At 34.5% G+C, this 24,754-nt stretch overlaps 1 protein-coding gene across 1 annotated transcript; it reads right to left on the reverse strand.

The window, feature by feature from the left end:
- Positions 1–1,119: 1,119 nt before the first annotated feature.
- ALX1 (ALX homeobox 1) lies at positions 1,120–23,898 on the reverse strand. Its single transcript, XM_024736845.1, has 4 exons — positions 23,452–23,898; positions 20,361–20,665; positions 17,220–17,348; positions 1,120–2,869 (listed from the first exon to the last, which is right to left on the reverse strand). Exons 1-4 carry the CDS (start codon positions 23,675–23,677, stop codon positions 2,549–2,551), a joined length of 981 nt encoding a protein of 326 aa, XP_024592613.1. The 5' UTR covers positions 23,678–23,898; the 3' UTR covers positions 1,120–2,548.
- Positions 23,899–24,754: the final 856 nt, after the last annotated feature.

The following is a 24,754-nucleotide window of genomic DNA, read 5'->3' on the forward strand; positions in this document are numbered from 1 at the left end:
AATGTCCAAGTGGATCAACTACTTAATGAACCAAAATACCCAGTTTCAATACTGTCAATAATGAACCAAAATAAAAGTAAACGAAATGCTCCTTAGTTTTTCCTTTAAGTATGTACATTCAACATTTTTGTGAGTGTTACGAATTCTAGTATATAAAACTTTGTTAACCTAAGTTCAGAAAGAGCAAGAGAAAATTCAGGAAGTGCATCTATGCACTTTTTGTTTTAGCTTTATCTTATCCTACTACATCAGAAGTTCATTTTTGTTATACTTTAGTCACTTAAATGTGTAATAAAATTTTCAGCCAATAAAAACAAAGGTCAGAATGTTAACACAAGAAAGTTCGTGCAATTCTTACTACCTTCATAAAATGAGAAGCATGGTTGAGGGTGCAAACTTTAGGCATGTGTCTGTCCAGGAAGACTGTGAACTCATCAAGGGCAAGAACCATGGTTCCATTAGTTTTTTTATTATCCCAAATAGTACTTCACACACTGTAGGTGTCAAAAAAAAAAAAATGTGCTGATTGAATTAAATTTATACAAAGCATTGAAGACGTAGAACTTCAATTAAAAAGATGTTATTTACACTGAAAAGAATTGAGTTACAGAAGCTCCAACTAATTATTAGAATTAATGAGGAAAAAATTTAGAGAAGGAAAAAATAAGGAAGTGAAATTCAAACTTGATTCAAAAATGAGTTTTGTCTCTCATTTTAAAAATATAAGTTATTAGGCAAGGGACACTAAAATTTCAATTATGAAAGCAGAAGAAAATGAACATGGATACCACTGATTGGGGAAATTAAAAAAAAAAAATCTCACATTTTAGTTCTAAGTTTTAGTTCACAAATTCCTACTGACCAGATATATGTGTGTATTAAAAGAAGTCATTCTATTCTAAAACATGAAGGATATTTAACAGCTGCCTAAACAATCCTTTGACAAAAGCTCCTGCATGTAAGCATAATTCTCAGGGCCAAAGTTGAACAAGTTTGTCTTGGGAACAAAACGAAAAAGAGAGAACACAAAAGTAATAAAGAACAGAGTTATTATGAAGTCAAAGAATGTTTGTTTAGGACATCACTCATCTCCATCATCTGCTTGATTTAAAATTTTATTACAGAAGATGTCTAACTGCTGTAAATATTTTCCCACTAGAAACAGACACTTACTGGATTTAAGTACTTTTTCTGAAATTAAATTTTAAAAATTCATTTATTCTTGCCCTTCAGCCTTTAGGGCTTCCAAGCATATCCCTAAAGGTTGTAGGAACCACAAGGAAGATTCTAAGTGAGTACAAAGAGCAGATCGTGCTCTGATCCAAGCCATGGAAGCCATCTTCATTTCAATTAATTTACTTTGCCTTTATGAACTTAAGAGTCTTTCAAGGAGGTTGACATTTCACTCATCTGAAAAAGCCTGGAATGTGACAGGGGAAAGGGAGGAGAAGTAAATCAAAGGGGTTAGCAATTTTCCAGATGCAATGTATTTTTCTTCTCTTCTTTTCCACCAGAAATTTTAGAGAGCCTTCTGACATTTTAATTCCCTGTGCAAAACCACAGTAGCAAAAAATGCTTACAGCTTCTATGTCAAAAAACAAACACACACACGTGCACTTGCACATACTCATGAAATAAATAGAGATTCCAACTGCTGCTCCTTTAACTGAAAATATTTCTTTGAGTGTATTTATTAGATGTTTGTGTGTACAGTTTAATTGACAATTTTAGTTTAAAAGCAACAGCCGGTTTTGTAACTTTCTTTTTCTCTTGTGTGTGATAATTAATTGCTGAGTCCGTGCCGGCTTTTTCATTAAAAAGATGGCATTTATACAAACTGTTCTTGTGACTGTATTTTAAATCACACCAGGATATTTCAGTTATCACCTTTAGCCACATGGTTTCAGGAAACGATGCCCGAATATTTCATGCAAATGCTGGTCATTTCCGAAGAGTCCCTTTTTTCACGGAGTGGAAATTCACCAAAACATGTAGAGGTAAAAAAATCTTCAAGGCCTGTAGATAAATTCTCAGCAACAGAGGATATGCCCATTGTGTCTTGGAGCCAGAGAGGGAGAAACGCCAGTTAACTCCCCCAAACACCCTGCTTCGATATTTACCTGACAGCTTTGGTGTCTTGACATTTTCCCCAGTGCATTTCCTCCTTTTTCAGGTATTATTTTACAAGGGATTTCTTGTTATACAGAACTAACATAAATCAATCTATAACAGAGGAATTTGTTTAATACATTTATTCTTTTCAGAAGCTGCATGATCATATTTCATTGACTCGTACAATAGAAAAAAAATCTTACTACTAAAACAGAGTTTGTGGAGACGGGTGCATGGTAAACCTATTGAGTCTTTTCAGAGGTCCATTCTTAGATTTTAATGTTAAATAATAACAACTATTCATTTAAGCTGGTCTCACTGTATATCTTGACCTTTAGCAATTCCACACACAGCAGCTTATTGTGGTATCCTTTAAATATGAGAAATAAGAATGTTTTACTTTGCCATTAAGAGAAAAAGAAAAGAGTACTGTATGTTACATGGCCCATGAAATATTGGCAGTGTGCTCCTTGGCTTTCATTCGAAGAACTGCGATACTGGAGGACCTCCTTTCAAACTCTGGCTTTGTTTCAAATGCATGTCCATTGGTAGCCCCGGTAAGAAGAGAGTCAGTGAAAAAATTGTTGAGGGGCACATGGCTGAACTGGTTCTGGTGGTTTGAAAACCCTGTGTAACTGGAATCTGTCCGAGGCGAGTGAGAGTAAGGTGTCATACAGGAGGAAGTGTCACGTGGCAACATGCACGAAGTGACCACAGAACCACCACTCGCATTTCCTGCCCACAAATTGTTCTGAATCTGGAATATATAAAACAACAAATATTACTACATTTACACGTTCTCACTTTTGTTCCCTTACTTTTGTGAAACTGTATTTACGAAGTTTTGTTAGTTGTTCGTTTTTTTGTTAGTTGTTCAGTTGTTTGCTCCTGTTGGGTGGTCTGTAATTTCATTCTGAGTACATCAAGCAATTACTGAAAAATAGTTATTTGAAAGATTCTTCTAGTTTGTTATACTGGAATGGATCACCAAAACCCACATATCTGACCACATAAAATACTCTCAAAACATGTCAATCTCGAGTATTCTTTTTATAGTCATGATTTTTAAAATGAAATCTGGAAGATTTATTCATGATTCCTGACCAATTCATGTGCTTAGAAAAGTGGTTAAGAATATGGTTTTAAGTTTAAATATAGTTTTCATCTTTCTAAACAAAATTACACAATTGCGTTTGTTTTTTTAAATTCCACATCTGGACTCTTGATGTGGTAGTTTGTGCTGGAAACCAATGCTGATACGAGGCTGTTTGTTCTTCAGAGATATTTTTGATCAAACTCATTTTGGAAAATGTTCACTGTTTCATTGTTTTTTCATATCCTATAGTCTTGAATACATAGCTCTGTGAAAAGGACAATTATACACATATTTTAAACATTTATTCTATGATTTATATATGATATAGTGAGGTTGCAGCAGAAGTATGACATGTAGAACAGATTCAGAATTCTAAAACTTGACTATTACCCAATAATGAAAGCACAATTGAGAAAAATATGCAAGTATTAGCAAAAATATCATATGAATATAAATAAAGTACTAGATAACATCTTATATAAGATTGAAAACTGGGTTATCATTTGTGCCCAAGAAATTCACATCTCATCTCATTAAATCTCTACAGGAAACATTTCAGTGCAATATTATCAGCAAATACAAATTTCTCTAAAGTTACTAGCATGTAAAAGAAACATTAAGTAGAATTTGTATACTATGAATTTTAAATAGGAGGTATCTTAGACTAGCTATTTAAAGAGGGGCAAAAAAAAAAGTGATCACATGCATGACTGAGAAGCACAGAGAAAATCCTGATAAACGGCAGGAGCTGGGAAAAAAGGAAAATGTTGCTTGGTATAGCATGGCAGAGAGATGCAGCCTTAGAAAACGAAATTTAAAAATTATATGCCTTTTACAGTATTATTACAATAGATTTAGACTAGAACAAAACAACAATATATATCTTTATCCCATCTGACTTTCTTTTCTTTTTTAAAATCATAATTAGAATGGAATCGTCAATTATTTCAACACATATACAAGAACTGTTTTCTCATATTTATTTTTACATAGAAATTTCAGTCTGCTACATATAGCCTCTGGTATAGTCTTACAACACCCAAGCTGAAGCCATATTTTTTAAGACAACTTATTTTCAATTAATAGCCAAAAACTTCTAGATTACACTGTAGAGGTGTTACTCTGTCACTTAGAAAGGATCACAACCAGTTCTAAACTGAACTGAACAACAAATATTATCCCTTAGGTGGTGCTTCAGTGGTTGGCAAGATGCTCATTTTAGTATTGTTTAATAGTTCTTTATATAAATATTTTCTAAGCTGCTTTAAATATGTCAAATCTGTGAGAGATACCTATAGACATCTATCTAGCTATCTAGCTAGCTGTCCATCACGATTTGCATACATTATCAATCCTTAAATCGTCATGGGCTATGCTGTTTTAATTTTGGCTCATTCTAGTATATGTATCCCACTTTAGCCAAAGTATGATGATTGGTGCCAGTGACTGCTGAGTTATGTATCTCAAACCAACAGGAGGGGCTGTTAATGTCATTAGTCTGTCAAACTAGCTCTTCTAACTTGATCTGGGTGATTTTCCTCTGACATTCAATCAAACATTGTGCTACACTGCAAAAACCACAGTCATATGTCTGACAAAAGGGCTTTCAGGAAATGAAAGTGAACTTGCTTGCTTACTTTTGAAAAAATAAATGCAAGGCAAGATAGTGGTGGAGAAAGATTATTTACATTTTATGTTTGTTAAAGGATCCCTCAACTTATACACAGTGTTGCTAGAATTTATTATTAAAATCATCTACTTGTATTCCAAATGCATAGAAATATATTTAACAACTCAGTCAAAAAGAAAAAATAAGGAGAGTAAAAGCAAGGAAGGAAATCTATGAATTTAAATTTAAAATATTTTTCCCCTGAAAGAATTAACAGTAATCTATGTATAAAATGAAAAGAAATTCTCCACTTTCCACGACATGAGCAAATATTGTTATTTTGATCAAAACTTCTTACCTGAACATGATCAAGCAAGCTAAACGAGTTACTTTTCATGAAATACAACATATAGAAATGTCTTCTGAACAGAACAGATTAGTAAAGCAATTTACAAACAGCAATACTTTAGTTGGACTTGAGGGGATACCCAGATATTCTCATGGGTAGTGATGCTGTCACATGCTTTTACTGCTATGCCCTGTTTCCATGATCTCTATCACCCCTCTCTTCCCAGCCTTTCTTTGATTTTCAAATTTCTGGCATGTTTTCATTAGACTTTGGGGATCTAGTTGGTTTCTATATTAAAGTTAGATGCAAATCATAAAAAATAATATCCCCAGTGAACTGAGGTTTTGCTTCCTCTGAAGCATTCCCTCTGGATGTTTAAAACATCTGATGATGACGATCAAGATTGCGCTCATGATAGCTAACAGTTATCAATTAATTACCATGTGTCAAGCATTATGTTAAAAGCATGATGAAGACTTCTAATTGTTTTGACATCGGAAAAGGTATGTGCTTTTACTATCCCCATTTCGTAAAAGGTACAACTATAGAACAAAGAGTTTAAGAATCTCACCCAAGATGGCATAACTGCAATGGTAGAGGTCAAATCTGAAGCCAAGAAATCTTATAAATGCTACAATGACATAAAAACTAGTCTTATGAGTTGAAATTGTTATTTACTTATTAACAACCCTAAGTTTTTGGTTGTTCATAGACTCCACTTTCTGAAAGCAAAATTCCCAGTGATCGCTCACAACTGTTTTCTCATCCCCAGGCCTAACACAGCATATGAAAAACCCTTTATATACATTTATTAAATAATGGAAAAATCTCTAAGAATATGAAATTTGGACTGATCCATCTTGCAGATGTAATCAAAGCTTTATGGACAATTTATGCTAATATATCTAAAATTTTCCCCATGATTTGAATGCTAGAATCACCATACTACACAATCTTAACAGAAATCATGAAAATTACAAAGCTGGACCCTGTTGACTATATTTCCCTAGGCAGTTTTTTGGGTTTTTTTTTTTCTGTTAAACACTTACTATCCACCACAGATGCATCTTCCTGGAGATTCTGATTCATTAAGCAGGGGGTGTGGCTGAGGGGATTTGTACTAAAATAATGGCAATAGTAATACACACAAGCAATTCCTAAAATCACCTAGGATCAGGAAACACTATTGAAGTCCAGCTTCTTTCCAAATGCAAAAAACCCTTGTACATTTTCAATTATGTTCGATTCCTGTGATAAGAAGCTCACCTTGTTTAAAAAACATTCCATTCCCTTTTGGAGAGCTCTGTAAAAAAGTGACTGCTATCTTTCTCTATCTATCTCTTCTATGTCTGTCCCTTAAAATGATACAGAATAAGTAGCATCCTTCTTACATGGGAAAACCTTCAAATATCATCAGGTGACTATTATACAATCACAAGTCTCTTTCCTCTAAGGATTCCTCATATGACATGATTTCCAGACGGTATCATTCCAGTCACGTTCCTCTGGATATGCTAGAGGTCGTCAACACCCTTCACCCTTATTAACATCCAGCACTGACAACAGAATATAATCTAGATGTCATCTGATCACCGTAGGGATAACCCAGCAGGTATCATCTTTGTTCTAGATCATCTACTTCTGTTAATATTTGAAGGCGATATTTGATTGAACAACAAAGTCGTTTGAGCTTGTGGTTTAATAAATCTACTGCTGTGCAAGTGGGTTCATTCTATGCCTCCTCCATCCCTCCACCAATCCTATTCTTGTAAGTGATCATTTTAAAATGATGCGCTAGAATCGACACATATTGTCTAAAACTGCATATATATTTGTCAACAGAGAAGTCATACAAAAATCTTACTCTCTGACTTATTAAACATTCTGTATTTGCTGTTAAATTTTGGAATGAAAGAATGCACTTTTTTCTAAATAAGATCACTACTTTTCTTTTTTTTTAGACTAGTTTTAGACTAGTTCACTGACACCAAATAATTTTTTTGTAGGCTTCTAACTGTATAATATTCAAGGGCTTTACAACCAGGAACAGCATTACTGAATCATGTCCACATCCTTTTTTCACGTGTGCTTAAAAAAAAAAAGAAAAGAAAAATGAGGAAAAAAGACTGCTTGCCTTTCCATTTTTTCTTCTTTGTGTTTAAAAGGAGTGGATAATCTAAAAATATTCAATGTTTTAATGTGGTTCACAGCATTTTTTAAAGTTCTGATGGTATGTTCAAAGCACTGTCCAGGGAACTTAGCCAACTACCTCCCATTAGCATGAATGGAAGTTCAGCTGACTTAGAACTCTCCACTTTGAACGTTTGCCCCTTAATGTTTTTCTAATCACGTAAAAACTTAATTATTCCATAACTTTGAATTTTGGAGGAAAGTTGATTTTTTCGTCTCTTTCCAAACAAATCAAATTCATTTAACGTTCACTTTCCTTTCAAGGAATTAAAAGCAATGGGCTAGGAAGGAGAGGGGTGATATATAAGTATACACATATATATTAAGAGCTCTTCACTGTGGATCTATATATGTCATGAATTGAATAGGGTAAATCATGGATAGGAAATTATAAATCTCATTTACCTTCATCATGGAAACTTGATACAGACATATTCTTTATATAACCAAAACTGTAAAGAAAATTTTAGTATGCTAAATTTGGTGTATTTTTCTTATATATTTGTTGATTTTATTGTAGTGGGGAATTTTTCATACTTTTAAAAAACCTTTTAATGTAAGTTTATTAGTCTTTCCCTTAGTTGTAAAGTAGCATGATGTGTAAAAAAAAGCAAACAGTTTCCTGATTTATATACTCTATATCCTACTGTTAGTGGTATTTATTGAGACACTAGCCAATGGAATTTAATCTGGATTTAATAGAAATACTGAAAAATGTGAGAATATATGAGTAATAACTGTTCCTTAATTTTAGAGCATCTCTAAAACCAACTATTTTTCTACTAAAACAAGTTTATTTAACCTTACTCCTCTACATATACACTGCTTCTACCAGCCACCAACATCTACATGTACACACATACATAGACACACACACACATCATGATACACATATTATCCTATCCTCACACTACCCTCACATCACAGCCCCAACACTTCCCTGAGGGAGTTAAAAGGTTGCTTTAAAAAGACAGAGATCAGGGATTCACAAAGAGGTATTTGTGATGATGCTATAGCAATAGCTTCTTTGCATTAAAATCTGAAAGTTGACTTTGGTTTTTCCTGTTTGACAGAATGTTTACATTTATTGACTACTCTGAATATTATTCAATACTTACTATATAGATTTATTACCACATTATCACTATATAATTTAATTTACCTGATTTCTTATATGGTCTCTTTTAAAAATAAAAACATCACTGTTTACAAAAGCAGTTCAATTTTTAAGAGACCATTACATTCTTTATTAGCATATCTGTTCCTTTAAAATTTAGAGGGATAAAATATTAAAAGAATCATATGCTTAGTAACTTGCAGATATTTTTAGCTGTTGTCTAAACTTAGGGTCCCATTAACTTTTCTAGTAACTACATCAGTAAGCTGCTGGCAGGGAGAAGGGGTATAAGTGTTTTTCTAAATAGTGAATTTGCTACCAGTGAATAACACACACTGAGACTTTGTGCATCTGGAAAAAAAAAAATCCCAACTTGAATTAATTATGCAGTGAAAAGATCAATCTGAGCAAGTTTAGGTACTACCTGAGATAGAAATGAGGGTATGTTTTCATCAGTGCCCTCTTATTAGGTGGAATTGTAATGAAAAAAATTTAAGATAATATACAAATACTAAGATTTGGGGGGAATCAATTTACATTTCAAAAATTCCAAAAATATATGTTTTCAGCACATGGTACTATTAAGTTGAAGGGATCAGAAATTATTTATTCATCAGAAAAGGACCACATGTTAAGTATTCATTGCTACTTTGAGTTCTTAAATAAAATTTCAACTTAGAAATGTATACAGGGATTTGAAACAAGAAAGAATGCCTTTTCTGTTAAAAAAAATCACTATTAGATATAATAGTCATATGAGATTAATGAACTGAGAAGAAAACTGCTATATAGAAAAAATAAAAGTATATATCTCATTAGTGCAAAAATTAAAAGCACTAAGTCTCATGAGAAATGTTAATGTCTGAAAATTTTAAGAATGATACCATATAAAGGTATTTAAATTTTATATTATTGGAATAATATTTGAAATATGCTCCAAGTCAAAGACAGAGGAAGCATTAAGAACATTTCTCGTTTCCTTTAGTGTTGAATGTGTTCTCAAATTTTGTATTAATTGTGATCATTTTTAAAAAAAGATTCATAGAAAATCTCACCCTACATGCCTTAAAATGAAACTTTTCAAATCAACTCACTTAAGGAGAGAATAAAATCATAGCACCTAGCATTTGCTATTTTTTTAATAATTATCCAGCAACAATTATCATATGAAGTATTTTCCAACTATTTGTCACCTTATTTTTCATGTATTTTAATACATGCATGGTAACTATTGCTGATTCATTTTTAATGACAATTCATCTATTAAAAATTTACAATTATAAGAAACAAAAATTATAATATAAATTAAGTTTTCTTTGTGAATTATTAACTTAAAATGTAAATCAAATATGCAAACACTTGAAGTATTTACACGGTATATTTTTAATCTTAGAGAGTCCCACATAGTGTCATGTACGAGATGTGAATTTATTCTTAAAATCCCGAGTAAAGTTATCAATTATATTCATCTTGTATTTGTGTTAACTATAATTTGAATTTTATTTTTGTGATTTTTAATTCAACTGTGCATTTGCACAAAAATTTTTTTCTATTTAACATTCCACAATTTAAAATAAAAAAGAAAACCCACAGACACATGTGGCTTAATAAATATGGCACACATAAAATTCTGGATTAAAATATATCCTGAGGTTCACACTAACAATAATGGTTTGAACTGCAGGTTTTAATCCACAAGTCTGTTCTCACAGACTTCTCAGACTTTGATGCTTAATTTCCCCCCTGGTTCTTCTCTATTCTCCTATAAGGTAGTTTTTATATGTATGAGCAACATTGGCACTTCTCAATAATTTATTTTCATATTTATTACTTATTTTGGTAACCTACTCAATTTATTGATTTATTCTTTCCTCTTAAAATATAAAATATGTATGACCAATTCAGTTAAATACAATGCTTTAACAGTGGTCACTTATTAAAAGCAAAAAAAAAAAAACAGCTAAGTTATTACGACTATGCAAAGTCTTTAAATCACATTAAATTTGAATATTACATTAAAAAAATAAATCTCCTTTCACAGTCAACAACATGAATGCACTTTACTTTTTTTGGAGGATATTCTTTACCTCTTTAAAGAACCTGTACTTTCAACAAAATAAAAGAATTATTCACTGTCTGTGTCTAGCTGCACCTTTACCTGATACTAACAAAATCTACCTCCTACTACACGTAACTTAGTTTTAACATACACATATATGTGAAATAGTCTTTATATGTGTTTATATAAAATATATATGCATATATTTAATTAAATTAGCAACTTTATCCATTGTAAAAATTATATTAATTTGAATAAATTATGTCCTTCTATAATATTAAATATTTGTGCTTATAATCTGTGAGAAATTGTACAATACCACTATGACCTGCTGACCTGATGCTGTTAACATTTTTGTCCCTCCATTCATCATGAGGGAAGTTTTATTGTATCACAATATATGAACATCTTATCGGTTGTTTGACAGCTATGAGACTGTTCATTATACAATGCATCAAGTATAGCTATATTATTAATATTTTTTAAAGACCTTGGGATCTTTGCTTACTTCAAATATCTGGGAAAAATAGAAATAATAGTGATAAAAATGTGATACTTTTTCTAAAGGTAAAAACTGCTCCAGAAAACAAACAAAAAACAAACCTGCTCCAGATATCTTTAAATCACTAAACCACGGTGGTAAACGAAAACAAGTTTCATATTCCTTATTTAGATTAAGCAAAGGTAAACATTAAGATTAGGACAGATACTTGTGAGAGAAGAAAGTAGGGTGTACAATATCTTCAAATCACTATTTTACAGAAACTTTAACATTTCCTTTTAAAAGTTGTATAATAACAATGTTTGAAATAGATTTGTTAAACTAGAAATATTATACAGCTTTCATCTGTTTTTTTAAATACTCCAGTTACTACAAATTATCTAGAACTTGAATCCAACTCTTGGTATGTTCAAACTCCAAGTGGCATATATTTATAAAGTCATCAATTAAACAACAGAAAGCAAAAATACTGCATGGGTCTTTTAGTGCATTTGGAATATATAGATTTAATTATTATTCCCAATATATACTAAGTAAAACCTCATTGAAAATTTTGGTGGGAAAACCTTCAACCCTTTTTTCGAAAATTTTGATGAAAATATTTTCTTCATGAGAAAATAATTTTGGTGGATTAAGAATATACTCAAAGTTTCCTAAAGCTACCATATTTGTTCATCCTAATTTAAAGAAGAAAGTGTATTTAACTGAATTTGATCTTTCTCTAGATCCCCAAATAGTAAATATACTCACAGATTGGATGAGCTTAAATGCTACAACATAAGGGAAAATTCAAACCACTTAGCTACCTCTCTACTGCAGAAAAAGATTAATAATGATTAATGGCTATCATAGAACCATGACTATTGAGCACTCATTATGTACTAGGCAATATCCTAAGAACTCTGCATAAACTATTTTGTTTAATCCTCACGAATAACACATGAACTTGTATCACCATTTTATAAATGAAGAGAAACGTTCCTAGAGGTTAATTTATTTGCCAAAGGTCTAAAAATCTATTAAGTGGCAGAGCCAGGATTTGAATCCACAACTCCCTAATTGTGCAGCCCACAGTCATACATGAATCCATGGCCCATCCCAAATCCCAGGATTTAGCTGCAAAGACTGTTTAGAAATCACTCTAATCCTCTCCATAACAGAAAAAGTATCATCATCATCATCATCACCATCATCATCATCATCTACACTGCTAAGACTACCAACTCTAGCACCAACAATACCTCAATCTTACAAATAAAGACTCTGAAGATCAAGGAAGTCCGGAGACTTACCCAAAGTTATTCAGCTAGTAAATGATAAAGTTAGTGTACTTTTAATCCAAACTAAACCTAATGGCATGAAGTTAGCTCTTCTTTTAAGAATGAAGGCTGCTATCATCTCTTAGAAAATGTTTATAACTTAACAGAAAATATTTTATTCACTAAAATTAATTATTTTAAAAATGCTTTGGTTTTGGGCTTCCCTGGTGGCGCAGTGGTTGAAAGTCCGCCTGCCGATGCAGGGGACACGGGTTCGTGCCCCGGTCCGGGAAGATCCCACATGCCGCGGAGCGGCTGGGCCCGTAAGCCATGGCCGCTGAGCCTGCGCTTCCGGAGCCTGTGCCCTGCAACGGGAGAGGCCACAACAGTGAGAGGCCCGCGTACCGGAAAAAAAAAAAAAAAAAAAATGCTTTGGTTTTGATAAATTAGAAACAAGTTAGAATCTAATGTTGATAGATATGTGCTTGCTTCTTAAACTCAAGGACAAAATTATGTAGGTCTCTAATTGGTTTGGCTTTCTGGGTCTAGTTTGCATCAAGAAGTGTTTGCAGAATTTGTAATATCTAGTTTGTAATCTGTCCACAAAGCAGGAGATTTTGTCTGGATCATTTGTATAACCTCTGTGCCTAAAACAATACCTGGCATATATTTGTTTGATAAAATGCAAACAACTCTGCAAGAAAAACAAATTAAGCTGAAAGGGGTCTACAAAATCTTTCTAGTCTATTCTTTTCAAAGAGGAAAAGTTAATTGCTTAAGACCACAGAGCTGGTTAATATCAGAGATTCAGAAACCATCTGTTTTATTAAAAATAGACTAGTTTTTGTTTTATAATGTACTCCTGAATAGTGAAGTGAACCAGTACTTTTTTTCACATCTATTCAGTGTATACATAATTTGCTTAATACTGTGGTGATACAAATGTGAATAAGAACTGAATCATCTTTTAAATACTTTACATTCTAAATGTGTGGGAGACATTTTACACAATCCACCACAATGTCAATGAGAAAGTGATGCGCTGATTGAGGGAAAATTGAGAGGAGGCTTCATGGAAGAAATACGGTTTAGGTGAAGGCAAGGGAATTCAAGATAGAGGGAAACAGACTTAGCACAAGCAAGGAGCCTCTTTTCTAAAATATCATGTGTTGGAGAATATCAAGTAATTTAATTTAGCTATACAGTGTTCACAAATGGCAACTGATATTGTGACCCAAAAGAGAGCTTTAAAAACTAACAGCTTTTCACTACATCAAAATATACTACCTTTAGAGTGTATTACTACTGACATCACAGCACTCACTTTCTTATTTGTTTGTTTGCTATCACATATGAGTAAGTTTAAGAAAAAGAATATCTTAAACAGTCCAAGAAGTATCTACATTTTTAAAATGTTTTATATTATTATTTTACAAATTTAAAAAATGAAAGCATTTTTCCTTACCAAAGTAATGCGATGCTTTAGGGTCAAAATTGAACTATTTCAACACCGTGTTGGATTAGGGAGACTCCAACATAATGTTGCACAAAAAGCCTGGGACTCCCGAACTCAAGAAACTTGGGCTCAAATTCAATGAGTTAATGGCTATAAGAAGGAAGCCTGGCTTAAAATAAGCCCTCAACTGGTAGTTACTATTTTTACTGTTACAGCTGTTGTTACTATAGTGTAATGAAGACCAGTGGAAACAAAGTATTTAGAACATTTTAGAAAATATTAATTACTATTCACAAATAAACATTATATGTTATATACAGATACCTTTGTGCTAGGTAAGATTATGATACACAGGCTTATTATTATGAGCAGGCTTAAGGAGATCATTTTGTAAACCATTTCTGGTTTTGATGTATTTCTGTGTATGCTTTTGTTTCCCTGCCAAATTGCTAATTCTTTATTTCTGTCCTGCCGCCAACATTTTCTAGTTCCAACATTTTGTAATTAATACTTCTTTTTCTGTAATTAGTAACAGTAACCAAATTCAGTGTCTTACTGCATTGAGTTGGTTAGGCTCTATTTCAGTTCCTATTTTTCCCATTACAAACTTCTATTTTTAAGCCACATGATAAAAAAAAAAATTTCCTTAGGCTGAGTCTTGAGAGACATGATTTTTGCATAATTATTTTTTTTCAAACGAACTAAAAAATGTCAACCATGTATTTTTAAGTTAAAATGGAATTTTCCCCTGACTTTATCCAACACCTACAGTGGGGAGTGGGAGATGCTTGATTTCAGAATTTTTGGTAACCAAACATTAAATGACTTACCAATACAGAAAAGTAGTGTGGATTCATCAGTATTGATTTTTATCATTGTTAATGAATTGCACTGTCAAAATAACTTCAACATATGATCTCTGCATTCCCATACTTAAATTGTGAGGCGGTGTAACCAATGTATATAAGTTATGGAGAAGCCACAAGAAGAATTAGTGCAAATTTTGTTATCTGTGAGGGGACTTTTTTTAAAATTTATCCTTTGTTGGAGTGAAAAAGACTATCAAATGTATAATTTGATTTTACCATTTCCCTTCCTGCCTGAGCTACTAGGTGACCTCATTCTGCTAATCGTTAATGTCACAAGCTATGAGGCACAATAACATAGTAGCAAGATAATTTTAGGAAAAAAGGGTGACTAGTTATATTGTTATATTAAGCTTTTGTATAGAGCTTAATTGGTCCAGGCACTATTCTACATGTTTTATGATATACTAAAGAAGAAAGGGGGGTTAGAGATAAGGCAACCAAAAGCAAGGAGCAGAAAAGTGGCAAATAGAAATGGTAATAAGGAAAGGAATGAATATCGAAACAATAAGGTGAAAAACAGACACATCACAGTCAAGTGTTGTGGGACATATCAGTAAGACTGTTTAAAGTCCATTTGAAAAGAGTTCATAATTTGTGACTTTATTATTTCTAAAGTCACCAACAGTCAAGTAGTTCAAAATTATACGCAGTATATGCCATCTCCGTTATTTTTTTAATTGTTATTTCACTGGTTGTGAGAACATTCTCTCCTCCCCTGAACTAAACTGCAATTTGAATAATGCAACTTAAGCTCCTTTGGTATTAGTTAATCATTCAATCATTCAAACATATTCCCTGGGAGAGACAGTCTATTGTGGGAGTTAGGATCTTGCCCTTGAGAGCTAGACTGGCTCTGCTCAAATCTGGGTTCACTACCACTAATGAAAGTGAGTAAATACCTCACCTCTCTGTGCCTCAGTTTCCTCCTAAGAAAAATGGGAATAATCAACAACACCTACTACATAAGGTTGTGGTAAGGATTAAATGAGTTAATATATGTAACCTAGTTAGAACAGTGCCTGACAGTAAGGGCTATAGTCGTGTTAACAGCTAGGAAAATAGCAGTGCCTGATCTCATGGCGCTTACAGCCTAGTGGACAAACATCCTCACAGCACTTTGTTTAGAACTCAACTAGGACACTCAAAATATTTGGTGAATAAGATTTCATTAGCCCTGTGATGTTAAGTAACCAGGAGTATATACATGCTTTTAAAATAGGAGAAAATATAAAGGAGCTACTTTAAGATAAAATTTTTAAAGTGAAAGAAACAAGATTCTTCTTAAGGTAGGTATGGGCATTTATTCAAAAGGTACCCATAATGTTGGTCTTCTGGCAAACTGCAGTGGCAAGGCTTAGCTGTAACAGTCTTTTATAGACTAAGGAACCATTTGTGTGATCACAGACCAATTTTTTTTTACCTCATCTGGGTCTGGTTTCCTGACTTCTAAAATGAAGGAATTGAACTAGGTGATCTCTAAGGCTCTTGTTTGCATATAATATTACATTAATAAATTTGGTGGATTTATCTGGAGGAATGAAGTTCTCAAAATAGGGTTTTAAAAAATCATGAAAGGCACAAGAACACAAAGATAGCATGAAATTAAAGGACTGAATTCATGCTCACAGGGTATGAATTTACAGTTAAAGAAAACGAATACCCTTAAGTTTGGGGCTGAGATGATTTGTTTACTGGACTATCAAGGTATTCTACCAGCATATATGTTACATATTTGTTTTCAAAGTAGTCTGTTACAAGGCATATCATTAAACAATCAGGAATGAAATAACAGATGGTTTAAAAGTTCCTTATAATACACATGTCCTTTATCATGTATCAAATACAATTTTGAATATTATAATTCAGTATGAGGAAAAAGTAATACCCAATTAGAAAGACAAAATTTATTTATGTGAATTACAAAGTATGAAAAAAAACCCTCTCTAAATTAAAAGGAAAAATTATAGGAAAAAGGATTTCTAAATATTCTTTGAAAGGAGATGAGAGCTCCCATTATAAAAGAAGTCTTTCTTAACATGATACATTCAAAAAATTATGTCCTGCACTAATTCTATATATGTTTTATGTCACAAAGGACTAAATGTCTCCTTGAAACAATGAGCAAATTCAAAGCTGAAAAGACAACATAGTTTTAAGTGGAACTTAAAACCGAAAAAAAGATGGTTTTCAGTGAAACTGAAGGTGTCACAGGCCACACGTGACACCAGGTTATGGTATGGTTCATAAAACAACAGCCACAGAGATAGCATGCCAAGCAATGCTTTATGTATTTTAAAAGTTAACAAAGGGAGTGAGTAGAGAAATTAAAAGACATACTACTGAATGATGCTACTTCAGTTGTTTCAATGTATACCAAAGAAGAGACCCTGAAATATTTTCAAATGAATGGCTCTAGAAAAATAAATTAAAATAAATAAATAAGTATTTTAGTAAAATAAAAATCTAACAAACATGGAAAAATTCTTTTGGAGATTAAAATTTTCATTCTTGGCTATTAGATATAATAAAGCTTATACTAGCCCTTTTAAGAATATACAAACCACATCTATGCCTCTCAGTGTTCTGTGCAGTTTACCATACCTGTGGATAGCTGTCAGTCCTTGGCAAAACTGATATGTCATAGGTGGCAGCAAAGTGGCTTTTAGCTTGCTGGATTTGGCCATAACGTTCTCTTTTTCTCCACTTGGCCCTTCGATTTTGAAACCAAACCTAATTTTTTAAAAAAGTAGAATTTTAGGCAAGGAATAGTTGAAAATGCAAATATGATGTTCAAAGACTTCAAATTAGAAAGGTAAACCAGGTCAACATAATTACTAAAAAGGGAATTTTTTTATATTAGAAAAGGAACCACAAATTTTACTTTCTATTTTACCCTGACAAGTGCCATGTCCATGAGGCAATATAATTTAATACAAAGAGACAAGACATTTTCAAAAATTTATTTAAGACATCTGAGCCTCTGTTTTTTCATTTACAGAAAATAAAAAAGAATTAGATTATATGACCGTGAAGATTCCTTATATCTTCAAATTATCACAGATAATAATCCCTCTCTCAGAGAATGCTGCAAGTCTGGAAGACATTCATAACTTTTTAGTTTGGGGCTATGTATACAACATTAACCCAGCCAATCTATAACCAAATTAATATCTGGGTCTGTCAAAACAATTGGCTCTTCTGGGTTGTACCCAGACTTAGAAAAACTTAGAAAAATGTAAACATAAAGATTATATCTAAAACATATGGCATCAGCAGAAATATCATGATTATTTAGAAACAAAAACCATTAGGATTATATATATTATATTGATTATGATAAAGACTTTGGGTAAAATGGTATCATCTGAAGCTGAACTATGGTTTTAAAATATACAAATGGTTTATTATGTAAATGACACCACTTACTTATTTTCTCTTATAGAAAATGCTCATAAAATCTTCAAAATCATTTATCCAATTTAAAAGACTTACGGGTAATGTAAATTAAAAAAGAAACAGGGCAGATATAATCAACTGTCAAGAAAGCCTGTGAGTTAGTACGGCCTCTACAGGGTCACTAAACTGCCTTCCAAATCTCTCTAATTAATTGCATAGATGAAATATCCATTATAACACCTATCTTCCTCAGAGGGTTAAATATTAACTAATTTGCACTTGTAGCTTTCCAGAATCATCATTTTAATATTTTAAGGTATTAAAGCTCTCTTTAATATAGCTCTCTATACAGAAAATTATATTCAATATGTATAATTTGATATTCAATATATATAATTTACATAAGCAGCTTTCAGGAAGCTCTTTAGTCTTTACAGAACTATATTCAGAATATAAAATACTTAGGAAAGAAGCTGGAAATGAAGTATAAAAATGCAAATTGTAAAAAGCCTTTCATTAAAATTTATTTGAAATTTTTACTCTTTTTCATATTCAATTCTAATCTTTTATATCTTTACCTTCACACTTATGGAGACATATTAATACTCAGTTTGGTGCGTAAGCATGTACTGCAAATTTAAGATGGCACTTTGAAGAGTTTTCAGCAATTAAAAGAAGGCAAAGACAGCTACCTGTTCAGATGGTTTCTTAGAACACTGCTGGGAAGTGTGTATTATCCACTATATTCAGGGCTTAAGACAACATCAACAACAAAACAAAACAGAACACACTTTCTTGCTCTCTCCACAGCAGGAGCATACTGAGGGAATTTAGTAATGAGGGCTTTTCTACTGAGAAAAAGACCTTGACAATCTCCTTAAAATGGGTGCCAATTACCACTCTGATGTGAAAAGCAGAAAAGAGAACCAATTGAGTAAATTAGGTTCAGGCTGGCTCTCTGTGCATGTTCTTAGACAAAAATTAATCAGAACTTGGTGAAATGATAAGGGGAAAACATGCTTTGTGCACATTTGATCACTGTGTGTGTGTAAACACATTTTTCTATGGTTACAAGTATAACTAATTTACATATATGAACACAAGACCAAAAAACACACATGTGGGGGGTTTGTGTTAACACTTGACAGTTCTAAAATTCTTCCTTAGCGTTGACTTTCTATACATTTATTTCCTGAACTAAGATAAAGTAACCATTTGTCTCCACAAACTAAAGCAAAAATCTGCTGCTTGGTATTCCTGCACCACCAGATGTTGTCTTTACTGATGTATAAGGGCCTTACAATGGCTCAATCTTCAGGAGGAATACTAGTACTCCACTCAGAAAAAATGTTTTATTTATTTCTCTATTCTAGTGATTTATGGGAATTTCAAAATTCAAATTATTTTATTTGGAGTAGTAAAAACACACACAAAGAAAAAGGTTATTCTCCTGAATTATTGTTACTTAGGAACTAATAAAATATAGTTTCGAATATCAAGGCTAGTAAAAATAAAATACACTTAGGTAGAATTTTACCCAGTATTTAAAAATTTTTTTTCAAATTATTAAGAAATTTAGTATATTGAATCATCCAATTTTATAATTTGAATATAACATATAGATATAATTTAACTGAATTTATATATTTAAAAATTACTTTAAGATTATTATTCCTATTGCCTCTGCAAAAATCATATAAGTTATCTAGATTTCAAAAATTATAATGGAATGGCATGTACTGGCAATTCCTGGGGCTAGAAAATTGTAGATGAGCTATATGATCTTTCTTTAATTATGTATAGTGAAAATAGTTTATGGTATTCATAACAACTGGGAGTTTGTGAGACTGTTTCATTTTTCCTTGTTTTATTATAACCCCAACCTCAGTAAAATTATAGACGTATGGACCACTATACAAATAAGTTACCAATATAGGGTACATAACCCCAAAAGAACTTCAACGGCTGATAAAATAGAAAAATAAAATACATGGATTACTAGATTGGATAGCTATGACTAGTTTTTTGTCCTTTAAAAATCACTTTTTGAAATCAGAAATTTGTTCATATTCTGTTCTTTTAAAATAATCATTAGTTTTTATGCCTATGTAATAATTCAAGTGTTCTTTTCTTTTATACTTGTGTGCGAGCTGTCAAATCCTTTGCAAGTAAAAAGTAACTTTAGTAGACTTACATGCTACACTTACATACTACACCATTCTACATCTTCAGTAGGAGAATCAGTTTCTTCCTTTGTAGTAAAACACAACTATGGATCAAACACTATCCCCCCTCCAACTCCGCCCTCCAAACACACACACACCCAAGCCTTCATTTGGCTCCTACCTGGACCCTGGCCTCAGTCAGCTCAGTCCTCAGAGCAAGCTGTTCTCTGACGTATACATCCGGGTAATGGGTTTTCTGAAAGACCTTTTCCAGCTCCTCCAGCTGCAAGCTGGTAAAGGTGGTTCGGTGTCTCCGTTTCTTACTGCTGGATACGTTGCTGTCACATTTATCCCCAAGTTCATCCAGTTCTCCCTTCTCTGGCATCCCTTTCACGGGAGACATCCGGAGACTGTTACAGTTGTCCATAGCTCTATTTAGTTCGGTGTGAAGAGGCTGTCCTTCTACTTTAGTGATCCCATAGTTCACTGTACCCAAAGGGGGAAAACAACAGTTCTCAGGATTGCAAAACATGGATGAAGGACTTAAGTTGAAGTAATTTAGAGCATCAGGCAAGTGGTCCATTATGATCTATTGTGCCAGTATTAATTTGATCATCACATTATTAATTCACTTTGGGCAGGTTTAGAATCATCTAAAAATGTGTACATGGAACTCATATAATTTGTCAAAACACACAGTTCTATTTTCCAGGATTAATGTAATGTTTATGCACATAATTTATAATCAAATTAAAAGACGCTCTAGTTCAAAAGAATCTAAGCGAGCCAAATTTAATGTCTTATTTATTCACAGCAGACAAAAGTAAGCTACTTACATGGCTCAAAAAGGATATTTCAATTTTAAATACTATCCGTAAACCAAAATCCAAACTCTTTTCAAAAGTTGTTTCTCCTCCACACAAAACCTATGGACTATAAAGATATGGTATTGTTTCCTACTGTATTTCCAATATTTCAACTGTATATCATGTCTGCATTTACATTTTTTATTTCAAAAAGCGACCTACTAAGTTAAAAAATGAATTTTCCATCAGTTTCTCTGTGTGTTTCCTACAGAAAATAATAAGATTTAGGTAGACTTCTTTAGCTTAAAAACTCATTTGCAGTTCTTTCTAAATTTGTCAAATTTATGCTTAACTCATGAAACATGTTTTAAGACAGAAAGCTTTACTCGTCCCTCTAGAAAAGCACGGAAATTAAAACATCTATTAAAAGATTACAAAGGATGTCATCTGGCATTCTGTTTAGGGGTGCTTTAATTTTAGTGATTTCCTCCAGATTTGAGTGCATGCTTGGCAGTATGATATAAAACGAAAATATATCATATGGTGCCACACACACACACAAATGTAATGGAGGCACATAATGCAACGGGAAGCATTTTTCTTAAGTCAGCCCTGCCACAACAATGATTTCCAATGAATTGTTACACTTTTTTCGTTTTTGTCTATTTTAAAATTCTCTCATGATGTATTTTTACAACTGCTTTAATCATCATACGAATGTATTGAACTCTAGTACCTAAGTAACTTAAATACGTTAGAGTATTTAGGCAAAAAAAGATGTGAGGTAAAACTAAACAGAAAGAAGAGCCTGGACATTAACAAACAATACGGTTTTGTCTCCGCGGGCAGAGTTAAATGGGGAACTGCGGTAATTAGGGATGGGGGAGGGGAAGCAGGCGTGAGGGTAAGGGCATCTCAGGAGAAAGACTTCCTAAATTTAGCGGACTGCTTGTTGCCTACATTTATCTTACTTAATACTTTCCTATTAAAACCCCTCCTAGTAGTATGATGTTCTTTAAAAACTTGATAAAGTATCAAAATTCACCTATTTCTCTTCTTATTTTTGGAATCCCGACAATTTAAATAAAAATTATGATTGAGTCGTATCCAGCTGTCAACAGAGGACATTTCAGAACCACTTTTTTAAAATCCTGTCCATAGAAATAACTTTATGTATACCTCTATAAATTTCAAAATAAAAATATTGCAATGTGAAATACAGCCAGAAAGCCAAAACTTCAGTGTATTCAAATAAATTTTTTTTGCGTCTTCCTAAATAAATGACTGAGATTTAACTGATTTTCTCTATTGTTTGCGCCTTTATTTTTTATTTAACCTTGCAAGTCAAAAGTTACTTGCAACGTTGAACAAAATAAGTAAAATATACGAGGTCGTTTTTTAAGCTTATTGCGTACCAGGTATTTAGAAAAGGAGCTTCTATGAGCCGGTGCCTTGCCAGATTTTGAACTACCATTAGAATAAGGGGCGGCAGGCTTGCTGTAAATATTTCACACTTAATTCGTTTGTTATTTTAAAACAACCCGCTCCTTACAGCTTAACTGTTGAATATATACAATGATAAGGAAAAGTCCTCTTGGAATTGTAAACCTGCTTTAGCTGTCGCGATCTAAAAAAATAGGTTTGTATTGGGTTACAAGATAGAAAAGATAGATGGTTTGTTTTGATAACATTTTGACTTTGAGATACTTGGCCATCCAAAGTTAAAGATTTCATCCAGAAGCATTCCGAAAGTCTTCTTAGGTGACTTCTACGTGGAGTCAGAAAAAGAGACAACGCAGAATTCGGGAGTGAGTGATTATATTGAAGATTCTTTGCCCGAAGCTATTTCAAGTGATTTGGCGTTTAACAAAAATGTATGTTGTATCGCAAACCCAAAGAAGTAGAAATCACAGATCCCCACAAGCTAATCTAGTAACCCTCTAACTTCACAAAGAAAAATATCGTTGCGTCTTGAAAAGTAAAAAACATTTTTCACCTAAGTTTTCTTATTCGTGACGGTAGTGACGTCCTCTAACGAGCTGTGATGGATTTCAGCTCCTCCTGCCTGGGCAGCTCGGCGGGCTCGCAGAGGAAGCGCGCTGTCTTGACTCAATTACGCTCTATTTAGCGCCCTATCAGTTTACGCCGGGGTCCTGGATAGAGGGACTCCAGGACCCGTGGAGGACAGCGAAAGGAGAACCGCGCGGAAGTAACCGGGTGCGGGTTCCTTCCTTGGCTCTGCAGCAGCCAAAACTCCGCTTCCTAAAATAAGCAGCGTTCCACTGCCTTCCTCCGCCCTCCAGCTCTCTCGCTCCCCCTCCCTCCCTCCCTTCCTTCCTCCCTTCCTTCCTTCCTTCCTTTTTTCCTTCCTTCTTCCTTCCTTTCCTCCCTCCCTGCTCCGACCACTCCCCGCACTCCGGATTTGCGGGTGGGCTTCCGCGACCCCGGCTGGAGCAGTGGACTCACCGCTGCCGTCCTGACAGGGCGAGGTCCTCTCCAGGCGCACGTGATGCTCGGCGCGGGGCAGGGGCCCGAAGGCCTGCACGCATTTGCCCGCCGACGCTTTGCTGTAAAAGGACTCATTGTCCAGCGTCTCCATAACGTGCTCCAACGCGCCTCCTGCGCCCATGTAAAAGTTACTGTTTTTACTCGGTGGGCTCTTGAGGGCAAACTTCTCGCTCAGAAACTCCATAATCCTGGAAAGCTGTCTCGGAGCTACTGGAGCTCGGAGGCTGGAGCGCGCTGGGGGAGGGAGCGAGGGGGCGGGAGGAGGGAGGGCCAGAGAGGAGCGAAGGGGAAGCAGGCGCTGCGGCGCGGGGAGCTGCCCGGCTCCGAGCCCTTTAAGACGTCCCGGCTGGAAAGGGGGCACCCGAAGTTGCTTTTATATCTTGAAACTCAGCTGGGCTCCTCGGGCAACCTCCCAGTTCTAATGAATATGAAAATAGGCAGGCGACTAACTCCACCCCGGACTCCCCTCCGCCCCCACCCCACCCCCATCTTCCCCCACTTGCCCGGGAAGGGCGCGTCCAGGCCTAGGTTAGACAGACAGCTCCATTTCAGACAAATGCCAGCAGGGATGAGGCCACGACACCCAGAAACATTGCCGTCGCGACAGTGGACTGGCATTTCGGAAGAGCTCGGTGAGATCGCAAAGCAGTTAACCCTCCACTCCCCGCTCTCTGCGCCCTCCCGGGCCGCCCGCCCGGCACCCGGTCCCCACCCCACCCCCACGCCGGCCACTCACTACCAGAAAGATTTAGAGGCGTCTTACGAACTTGAAAGGAAGTACTGCTCTAAAGGGCTTTTACTTCATCCGTAAATCGTTTATGTGGAAGATCCACATTAATCCGAAGCCCAAGAAGCCGGGTACGTTGGCAGCTATTAACTGGGATGGCCGTGGTAGAGGGGCCGCTTCTCCTTCCAATCCCGAGGAGCTCGGCGTCCGGGGGCTCTCGGCGCTCACGAACTCGTGGCCTTTTCTTTCTTTCTGGAATGCGGTGGCGTGTGGATGTGGTGGCAATGGGAGAGGAAAGCCGAGCAAGAGGCACTGAAAACATTATACCGATACCAACCTGATTTCCCCACCCTTCTTCCACCCCTCCCCTTGGTCCACGATTTTATCATTAGATCCAGATTATTTTAAGAAACCCCGAGAGGAAAAGTACCTCCTAAGGGCCCCTAGTATAGGCCAGAGAGAGGTTCGTTACACAAAGGGGTTTAAGTACGAGGAAGGCCTTCAGGGTGGTTTTCAAAAGATTATTTTACTCTT

The sequence above is a fragment of the Neophocaena asiaeorientalis genome, unplaced genomic scaffold (assembly GCF_003031525.2).
Source record: "Neophocaena asiaeorientalis asiaeorientalis breed wild unplaced genomic scaffold, Neophocaena_asiaeorientalis_V1.1 scaffold134, whole genome shotgun sequence".
Classification (NCBI taxonomy): Eukaryota; Metazoa; Chordata; class Mammalia; order Artiodactyla; family Phocoenidae; genus Neophocaena; species Neophocaena asiaeorientalis.

Coding starts and splice junctions, on each gene's coding strand:
- ALX1 (XM_024736845.1), bottom strand. CDS start 23,677: ATGGAGTTTCTGAGCGAGAAGTTTGCCCTCAAGAGCCCACCGAGTAAA. Junction 20,666..23,451: donor GCCCTGTCAGGACGGCAGCG/GTGAGTCCACTG, acceptor CTTTGGGTACAG/TGAACTATGGGATCACTAAA. Junction 17,349..20,360: donor TGACTGAGGCCAGGGTCCAG/GTAGGAGCCAAA, acceptor TTAAAAAATTAG/GTTTGGTTTCAAAATCGAAG.